The 11099-nt window shown below is 30.9% G+C and overlaps 1 protein-coding gene across 1 annotated transcript; it reads left to right on the top strand.

Annotated features, from left to right (window-relative positions):
- The first annotated feature begins 1147 nt into the window (after nucleotides 1–1147).
- On the top strand, nucleotides 1148–2112 carry LOC127083139 (oleosin G). The gene has a single exon (XM_051023383.1). The coding sequence runs from the start codon at nucleotides 1425–1427 to the stop codon at nucleotides 1914–1916; it is 492 nt and encodes a 163-aa protein (XP_050879340.1). The 5' UTR covers nucleotides 1148–1424; the 3' UTR covers nucleotides 1917–2112.
- Nucleotides 2113–11099: the final 8987 nt, after the last annotated feature.

Below are 11099 nucleotides of genomic sequence, written 5' to 3'. Positions count from 1 at the left end.
TCAATCGATTAGGTGACCAAAATAATTGATTGTAAATGTCCATTTTGGATGACTTGGATAGAAAGTTGTTGCCCTCCATTAGACATTGTCACAATCAATTATGGATACAATTTTCACTAATTCAATTAATTGGACAGTTCAAAAAACTTGTCCAAATCATTTTGGCAGTTTCTGATTCATCTGGCTAGCCTCCAAAATATTTTAAAGTTGTTTTCTTTGAGAAATATATGCTTTTAAAAAGGTTTTAGTGAGTGTGATTTAGCCATATTACTTTACAAAAATGCCTTTGTATTTTTACAAAACACATATCACTCAGATATGATTGGACGCACTTTCACACTTCCTTTGTTTCACACTCTGAAGCATAAAGACTTTGTCGAATGCACCAATCATATAAGTACTTGCTTGAATCTTCTTGGAGATGAGGTTTGAGATATCTTCAAGTTGAATGCCATAATCAATGGATATTTATCATGATCATTAAACCCTAATTCATCTGTCTTCGGAGAGGTTATTTTGAACAAATTGTCTTTTACATCTTTGACAGCTTGAGATAATTGAAGAACTTGTTTGGCTTTATGATTGTCATCGATGCATCTCCATGAAATCATTATCATCAAGAATTTATCTTATTGAGTTGTCGTCGTCTAAACCATGAAAGGTTTAAGCATGACTTGCTTGAATTTAATCACTTCCTAATTAACATGCAAACACATGGTTACACATATGGTACTAAATTTATGTTGCTCAATTTTATGAAAAACTCAGAATTTTGTGAAAACCATTTTAAAAATTGACAAATCCCCTACTTTTCGGATCTTTATCACCCATATTCTCTTTAAAAAAAAGATTTGATTTGCAGAAACTACTCATAGGTCTTAATCAATGAATTTTATGAATTTTATGGAGGAGGAACGGATCAAAACCACTGTATTAATGATCATAGAGAGAAAAAGAAAATACACATTTCATACAATTAAAAACATACATGTGACTATTATTAACTTGGCAGGTGAAGTTATGAATTAGTATACACTACGTATACAAATATTAATCCACATACTTAGCATTTACATGTTATCTTTTGTTAGAGGTGCATCCTATAAATTTCATATATATGACGACAATAAATAAATGCATATACTTCACTTCTATATATTGAATCTCAAATGACAAAGAAATGGTCAAAAGATCTACCTTATGTGAAGGAACCAACCTAAAAGCAAAACCCCATTCCCACCTTCATTCCATCCACGTATATCACTTGCATGTCTCACAAAAAGTAACCCTACACCTGTCCTAATATTAACTTCACACACACTCCACCACCACACTCTCCATTTCTTTACTATTTTCAGATCAATATATTCAATTTCACTCTTTCTCTCTCTCTCTCTCTTACAACAAAACAAACCATATTCCCAATGGCGGATCTTAACCAAACACATAGACCCGCCACCGCCACCGCCACGTCCTCCTCATCCGCCGTGTTTCTAAGAAAGCTTCAAGACAACCTCCAGGCATCAAACTCAACCCAGCTCGCTGGTATCTTAACCCTCCTCGCTACCGGTTCCATTTTCCTCCTTCTAACCGGTTTAACCGTCTCTGGTACTGTTTTCGCCCTCATCTTCTTCTCGCCGTTGATCATCGTTTCAAGCCCGATATGGGTCCCAGCCGGCACCTTCTTCTTCCTCCTCGTCGCTGGATTCTTGTCCATATGTGGATTTGGTGTCATCGCCGTCGCTGTTTCCCATTGGTCCTACCGTTACTTTAGGGGTCTCCACCCGCCCGGTTCGGACCGGGTCGATTACGCCCGGAGCCGGATTTATGATACGGCCACCCATGTTAAAGATTGTGCTATAGAATACGGTGGGTATTTGCAGAGTAAGGTCAAGGATGCAGCGCCGGGTGCTTGAACCAAACCGGTTCAGTTCCCTAGTTTATAGTACTATCATATATATTGAACCGGTTTTTTTGTTTGTTAAATGTTATTATTATATGTTAAGGTGTGTGTGTGTACGTAACCTTAATGGGCTAGAATTAAGCTGTGTTGTCTTTATTCTTTTTTCCTTTTCTCTTTAACGTAATGTGATAGTGTTTATCTATGTCTCACTTTTTGTTCTTTTACATAGTTTTGTATATATTTTGAAATGGGCATGACAAGAATCATAACTATATTCTTTCATCTCATGTCGAATATTCTCTTTTTTTTTAATGTCGAATATATTCAGAATGCTGTTAAACTCTATATTCATGGTCTTTCATTTATGGAAATGTTGTTAGGATTCAATTATACAACAACTAATGGAACTTTGTCCCATGAGCTGTAAACTCGTAAACTCATAGGAGCATCTTCCATATAACATCTTTTGGTTGGTTGTGTTATATTTTGTGGACTCAAATTATCACATTTTATTTAAACAATCTATAAGCAATTTTTATTATTTTTATTTTAATTGGTAATTGTATTTCATTCCTTTGCACTACAACTGCCAACTACATTGCATTATCATTTTTAATTGAATTGAATCAAAAGTAATTTTTCCTCCCAGTCGAATAAAATAATTGACATATTTCAATTTTCAATACTTTAATAATAGAGTAATATTTAACATTAAGATCTCAATTTCTCAAAAAATTTGAACAAGATCTATCACTTAAATTTAAGTTATCACATCAATGATAAAGAAAACAAGGAATTGGACTTGAGAGTTAAGCAGTCATTAAATTCTTAAATTCTTAGCATTGCAGATGCTCTAAGTGAAACATTTATTCAAGCGTAACATAGGATTCACACTAAGGTGTTATGGCCGACTGTAAGGCCCATGAAGCTGAGCTCCAAGTACCAAAGCAAGAAGCTAGTACATCGTGAGGGATAAGTAAGCTCTTTTTCCCCAAAGAGCAAAGTATTCTTACCGGGATACCAAGTTAATTTAGAGTCAGAATGCATGTCATTTCACATGCAGGTAGTTACCAACTATAAATAAGAGTAGAATGTGACATTTTACCTGTATTCAAATCATTTTTTATTAAAGCTTTATTTCTCACTCTCTTACTGATTTGAATGTTAGAGTGTTAACCGTAGATATTAATTTCCTCTCCACTACATCGAAAGGTTTGAACCATCGTAAGAGAACGTGAATTCATCCTCTCCGATCACCATCTAATTCTAGATCAAAACAATCGCTTTGTCTATGGCAATCGTTGTTTGATTCATGTGATTCTCCACAATCTCACTTTTATTGATTCAACTAAATCTCTGCCGATAGAAATTCAGATCTCCTTCAAACAAGGCACACATCTCCATTTCCCGATCAATTCCGTTAAGATCTAATTCAAACTTTACACCAACAGATTTGTCAAATGATGGCCTCCAAAGCCACTCGCTCCGTCGTCCAATGGCAAACCACTAGACCCTTCGAAACTGCCAAGAATCTCTTATTTCCTCTTTAAAAGACATGTGCTCAAGTCTTAACAACTACTACCGCAAATGTGCGTCTAACTAAGACCCGATCAAGGAGCCTTTCACCCTCCTCTATTCCCCGGATCCGCACCGCAGTTCCACCTAGATGAACCTTCATTCATACCTTTGTTATCGCCTACCATGTCCGAACGGGAAGCCCTCCCCGAATTTCAAATCTTATATGATAATCTTAGCCTGCAAGGAGTCAATAAATTGTTTAATAACGTCTACCATATAGTCCAACAACATAACTCTCAGGCCTGGGCGGAAAGGATGACTCAGACCGAATAAGGTCTACAAAACTCCAACCCAAGCAACAACATTGTGCAGGAAGTCGCCTCACACAAAACCGTCGCTCTAGAGACGTGAAGTGCAAGCTTTTTGCACTAACATTAACTGAATCGGTCTTAACCTGGTGTTTACTATGAAATTTAGTAAACAAGCGGTAGTTTCTTATTAAAGGTTACTTGCAAGATCGACCAGATAATCCTAGGACATAGTTCTAAAAGTTTTCTGAAGTTTTGTATAAAAAAAGTAAAGGATTCCGACTTAGTCAGAATCTTTAAGTAACGCGGTGTACAAGGGTAGATTGTCTAGAAATGTGAAGAATTTCGACAATAATAAAAGGATAAAAAGTTTGTAAAAAGACAATGTAAACTAACCAAAAATTAACAAAGGGATGAAAGCAAGACTGCAAAGAAGATAAGTTGAAGTAAAATACTTTGCATCTAATTGAAATGGTGTTTGGAATCATACATTTTGCACAATTTGTTCCTCGTTACATTGGGTACTTTGAGTATTGAGAGTTTTGTAATGAATTTAACACAACACCCTGAATCCTAACACTAGAATCTCTATTTATACTAAATGTAGAATAACTTCTTGTAACGTTCTCTTTTTCAGCACTTGATACATAATTTTTTTCCTTTGAAGTGTCTTCCATGTGTCCCTTTGGATAAGACTGAAAAGTAGTTACTTATTGTGAAAATATTTATTCGTGCTAACCATCGCTAGTTGACGTATCTCCCTGATTGCTGATGTCAAAAATATAAACAATGTTGTCGTCGAAATGTTTGGCTAAAATCCCTTTTCAGAAAAATACTAAGTCTCAATCCTTATCTTACACCTGGGATTTTAACTTCCTCAACTGACAAGCATATGTCGAAAATACTCTTTTAGACTTCAATCTTTTCTAAGTCCTCTCATTATGATGAGATTTGCCCCTGTTGAAAATCTCAACTAACAAATTGCCCGCCAAAAATGCCTCTTTCGACTAAAAGAATATGTGGACGTTTTTTACTTTCTTTGATATTATTTCACCTAGTGGATTGGCATCATGGACATCATGACCATTCCATCAACCGTCACCTCAAAAATGTGCATTTTACCACAATCCCATAAATTTCAATCATGGATTTGTCTTATTAGGACGACATGGTTATGCCCACGAAATTGCTTCAATTTCGCCTCTAACCTTATGGCGTGTGTCATCAACTTTAGCGTCATTTATCATCAACAAAATTGAAAAGTATTTTTCTAACCTCATTATAAATATTTCTTCTTCTATTTTCCGCTAATTTCTACTGTAAATTTCTTGTAAAATTTTCTCTTCACCAAGCACCAAATTCAGTACTTTCAACAATGGTGTCCAAAGTAAAAACCTCAAAATAATCCAAAACTTCTATATCTCTAGCCACCAGATTACAATCTGTTATCCTTGCTGGGAATCAAGAATATGTTCCAAAACCACCAAACCAAGAGGAGAAGCTTTGTATCTTTAAGTCCCAGGTACTAATCCCTTACTCTATTGTTGGTAAAACTCATGCACTTATGGGTTCAATGTCTGACTCCACAATAGATATTGTTAAGCTTAGGGAATTTTTTTCTTTCTTATTGTCGTTGCGCAAAAAATACCCGAGTGTAAGGAACGTTCGAAATATAAACAAAACTGAATCGTCACGGAACTTTATTTATTCCCGAAGAGGAAAATGGAAAATATCGATAAAACCCACGAAAAACGAAAAAAAAATTGTCGTCGCAACCAAATTGGATTCAGGAGTCGGTTATGCAAGGGAAAGGTATTAACACCTCTCACATCCGTTGTACTCAACATGACTCATTTAGTTAGTTTCATGTAAGAGTGTTAGTGTGATATTAGTTTGTGATCTTCTTTTATTCGAGTGAGAAAAGAGAAAAGAAGAACATTTTTATTAAAGGGATACCTGATAATATTTCTCAATCCTGCTCCTACGTATCTTCAGGTGATATGACGAACTCAAGGCTATGTAGTTCTACTTAGAAAGAACTTTTGGATTGGTTGCTTTTAGAGAGTGATGCTTAGATTGCATTTGAACGGTTAAACTTTTATTTCATACTCACTCTTGGAGGTTGAAGTCTTTATTTGTTTTGCGTCAAAATGGATGTAGCTTACTCTTTTCTAAAAAAATAGTTTTCAAAGTCGCACAAAGGCGGAAAACAAGTTTGATTTGTTTATTTTCTTTATTCAAGAAAATTGGATCTTTGCGAAAAGAGAGTAAATATTTGAGCAGAGGTGTGCACCAAGCGCGCGTTTACTCGGGATATGCATGGATATTGTCATATTGTCCCCTTATTCCAAGTTTGTTTAACATGTTTTATATATGAAATTTATATTTAATTATTATAATATAAATAATAATGAAATTTATATATGCAATATATTGAAATAGATGTAAATTTAAATCAATGTTAAATTATATCAAATAAATTTTGACAATTATATAAATAAAATATTGATTATACAAACAAATATAAGTGTAATTTATTTTAACATTTAAAATAAAAACTATGAATATAATTTTTACTAAATTGGGACAAAAAAGTATATTTTTAAAGGGGTTTTTCACCCCTACCATATGGGGCGAATCTGGAAAAGGTCCCTGTTAAAAAACACAGATCGCATCATTGTAATTTCAAGATTATTAAATTTTCAATTTATTAAATTTCAATTTGTAAATAAATAGTACTGAAATTAAATAAACTGAATATAAAAATATTTAATTGAAAGTAAATAATAAACTGAAATTAAATATATTTGAGGAGAAAATAAATAGTACTCGTGTAAAATAATACTCATGTAATAAATAGTACATCAAAAATAATACTCATGTAAAATAAATTTTTGGAAATAAATATTAAAATCAATTTTGTGGATAAGTATTAACTCAATAATAAAATTAGATGATTTGAAAAACTCAATATTGTCCCTCTCTCTTTTTCGGCCACTACTTCCAACATCAAATCAATAACTTTGCTACTTTCAAATTTTTCCTTTCCCCTAAAATATGGAAGTTCACGTTTTCTTCAACCCAACATCATCTCTATCTCTATTTTCATCTTCTTTCTTCAACCCAAATCAATAACGTTTGCTTTTCTAAAAAAAAAAATTGCATGAAATTTTAAAATTATCTATTCAGATTTTTTTTTCAAAAAAATAAAAATTTTAACTAATTTTTGTAAATATTTTTTTTTTAAAAAAATAAATATTTTCAAATATTTTTCTTTTTTTAAATTAATTATATTTTATGAAATTAAAAAAATTGATTTTAAAAGAATTCAAATTATAAAATTGGTTTATAATTGCAAACGGATTATAAACTAGTTTATAAATACAAATCGATTATAAATTAGTTTTAAACTGAATTGAAACCATTTTAGCAATTAACTGCAATTTTTTAAAAATGATTATTATAAACTGAACTGAATTATAAATGTGGTTTGGTTCAGTACAGTTCATAAACCTCGAACACCCCTAGATAAAAATATACTGTAAAATTTTGATAGAAGTATATTTTATGACGGTTTCAAAGTATCCTTTAACTTATTGTAAAATTTTGATAGAAGTATATTTTATGACGGTTTCAAAGTATCATATATATTCATACTTTAACTTATTGAATGTATTGCTAATATTGTGCATTGTTCGATAATATGCTTTTATATATATATATATATATATATATATATATATATATATATATATATATATATATATATATGTGTGTGTGAGATGTAAGTACATATTATTTTATTGATATTTTCTCAAAATCGATCATATCAAACGTTTATAGCAAAGAAGGGGGGTGGGAGCCGAAGCGAGTGAATGTCGGGGTGGAAGAGGAAGAGATTCTGGGTGATCTAGAACGGTCTCTTATGTTTACCATCTTGTATTTTGCTAATTTGTTTTTTTGAATCGTTTCTGTGTTTTGAATATCTGGTACGTAGGTATTGTAATAAAGCGACTTCGCATTTCCATTTTTTGTGCATTGTCTTCCATGCTACAACCACTTAGGATGACTTCCAACTGATTCTTTCTTCGTGATGTTGTTTTCAAAATCCTTAGCTTAGCTATATGGAGTGTCCAAATGGACATGAAAGTTTAGTTAAATCATTATATTTATGAATTCTATAATCTAGAGGTTCCCATTAGACTTTGTATTATTCATAAAGGTGTGTTTCAACCAACCTAGGTACAAAAGAAAGGCTAATTTTTACTAAGGTTAATTTATCCCGATTTGTTCCTTAATTAATTTTATCCAATTACCACATGATAACATATACTTGGTAAATATGTAACTTAACTAAAAATTTATAGTTCACAATTGGACAACAAACATCATGCCCGATTTATCCCTTGTGTCAATACTTTACATTAAGATTTGTACTTTTTTTGTTTTTCTGATCCATCATTTTACCTCATTGAGACTACTGTGTGTTGAATTTTGATGTGTACATGGAAAACCTTTTATGGTTTGTAGTTGATTTGAATTTCATTCTGTTTGTATAATCGGTTGGTCAGTTATTTGAGCTGATTAACATTTTGTCACACTTTGGAAATTAATATTACCAATATAGGATGTATTAAGTGTGTATCTATTACTACAAAAACACATTTAACCTCGGATCCGAAATACATTTAACCTCAGCTACAGAGACGAGGTAACGAAGGACGTTATGAAAAGTGACAGTTTTACCCCCTCGATTTTTAAATAACTAAGGGATAAAGTCATCTGTTTATGGGTTCGATCCTATCATTTGCCTTTTTATTATTTTCACAACTGGATGACACGCCCAATATTTAATCTCAGTTTTGTGTAAAACAAATATAATAACGCAATATATTTATAACTGAGGGGATAATATTATATTTTTTTAATACTTTCGTTTGTGTTTGTATTACATAACCACCATATCACATAATATATAATTATATTTACAGATTTCTGAAACAAAAACTTGTACATTTTGCCAATATCTCAAACAGAAACATTGTACCACAAATATTAAATGTTTACACCAAATACAAAGCCAAAATGACACATGTTGAATTGTAATTCCTTCTGTCGAAGCAGGTTGCTCGACAGAATAAGGATGTGTCGAATAGCCTATTGTGTTGAGTTATATTAGTGTGTCGAAGTGTTAAAGTATGTTGTCTCACACATGATTTCGACTTAGGCCTATTTTTAGTAGTGTTAAATATTTTGAGTTTTTATAATTTTGGGTTTTGGCTTAGGGAGTAAGCTAACATAAATCTATAAATAGATGGAGTAATCCTTATTCTTAATATAGAACTCATAACATTGTATTCACGGAATTTTGCAGTTGTAAAGTGAATAAAGAAGTTTTTTACAAGTTGTGAGCAGAGAGAAAACTCTGCAAAAAATATTTTTCTTCTTCTCCAACGTTCTTTTCTTTCTTTCTCAATCGTTCTTTTCTTTTCATTGTCATTGTATGGTTGATAACAATCTTGTTCATCAAGATTGATAGAAATTCTCCATAGATTGTGGTGGGTTTCCAACAACACACACCTTATAACTTTATAACAAAACAAATTATTAACCAACAAAATCAATAATCAAAATGAAAACTCTTCTAGGTTGTCCAAAAGTTTCATGCTAAGATTTGTCATTGATAGTTAAACACTTATAATTTAACAACATTTAAAATCAATTAGGATAATTATCAACAATATTAAATCTTTAATAAACGGAATAAAAATGAGTAAAATGAATAATTATAAATTACTAAGTGATATAAAACATTTAGTTACCAGTTTCAGGGTCGTCTCAACTAATATTGAGGCCTAAAATAAATTCTAAAAGTTGGGTCTTAATAAAAATATTTTTTTATATAAATAATTTAAACAAATTTTATTTTTTTGGATATTTTGAAATGTAAAATCGTTTATTAAATTATCATAAACAATTTCTTATAAAATTTCTTTTTCAGTAGATAATAAAGACAACTCATTTAATCTTTGTCGATATATTTTTTTTTATCTTAAATAAGATTTTATTAATTTAAGTTTTAAAAAACTATGTTCCGCAGAAGCAACACTTACCTCAGTTTTTAACATTATTCTATAAGCAATATATGCATTTGAGAAAGAATCAATTACTCTTACATATAATTAATTATGTCAATTGGTGTATAAATTTTTACATATATAATTTACTTTAACTTTTTATTATATAATGGTCTTATTTTCTCAATGCTAAAAAGAAATCCAAAAATATCATTATATAATTTAAATTCTTCAAACTTATTTTAAAATGAAGTAATTGCTTTATATAGTACGTATAAAAAATAATCACTTTTAAATGATTTCTTAGGAGATTTAACAAATTATCGATATTTTCATCAAATTGTTTCTTTCTACAAATAGTTTGTTTTTTACGAAATTTGGATTCTATATCCATTTCAAAAGCGATTTCTTTAGCATAAATGAGAGAAGTTTCAAAACCATGATTCCTATATTTTTCAAAAAATGTAACTAGACCTTTCAATTGTTCTATAGTAACATTAATACAAGTATCCTTAGATTGAAAATTTTACTAACTGAATTTAATACAAAAAACATCTCATACCCAATAGTCATGCCTAATAAAAACTCAAAAATTTTAAGCTCGTAAGTTGATAAATATCTAGCTTCACTCTTTATTTTAAGTTCGTCTTTAACTTCGTCTAATTTCAATAAAACATCTCTTATTTGTAAAGTTTTAAATCTCAAAGGTTTTAAACTTTCAATATAACTTTCCCAACGCATTTGTGACATAGATTTAAGAGTTGAGTTAGGGATATAATCTTGTAGAATTTCAATATTTTAGTAGAAGAATAAAGTATTTATAGATTCATTGTAGCACTCCAAAATAAGATGCAACTTTAGAACAACCATTAGTCATGTCACAAAGCACTAAATTTATGCTATGACAACCATATGAAGTATAAAATGATCTATAATTAATATCTAAAAATATTTTTTGCACACCTTGATGTTTTACTTTCATATTAGACACATTATCATAACCTTGTCCTCTAATGTTAGCAATATAAAGTCCAACAGTATTCATTTCATTTATAATAGCATCATAAAGACCTTTCCCAAATGTATCATCCACCTTCATAAATTATAAAAAATAGTCTGATATTTGTATTGAGGTTAAAGAAATATTCACACATTGTACAATTATAGAAATTTATCCTTCTTGACTTGCATCGGGAGTACAATCAAGTATAATTGAAACATATTTTGTATTCATTGCTTTTTCTATATATGTTACAAGTGAATGTTGCTACCTCTAGTGTGTGTGTGTACTAT

Source organism: Lathyrus oleraceus, chromosome 1, assembly GCF_024323335.1.
Source record: "Lathyrus oleraceus cultivar Zhongwan6 chromosome 1, CAAS_Psat_ZW6_1.0, whole genome shotgun sequence".
Lineage (NCBI taxonomy): Eukaryota > Viridiplantae > Streptophyta > Magnoliopsida > Fabales > Fabaceae > Lathyrus > Lathyrus oleraceus.
This window is presented reverse-complemented; position numbering and strand designations above follow the sequence as displayed.

Bases quoted from the DNA above. Each gene is read 5' to 3' on its own strand.
- LOC127083139 (XM_051023383.1), top strand. From the start codon at position 1,425: ATGGCGGATCTTAACCAAACACATAGACCCGCCACCGCCACCGCCACG.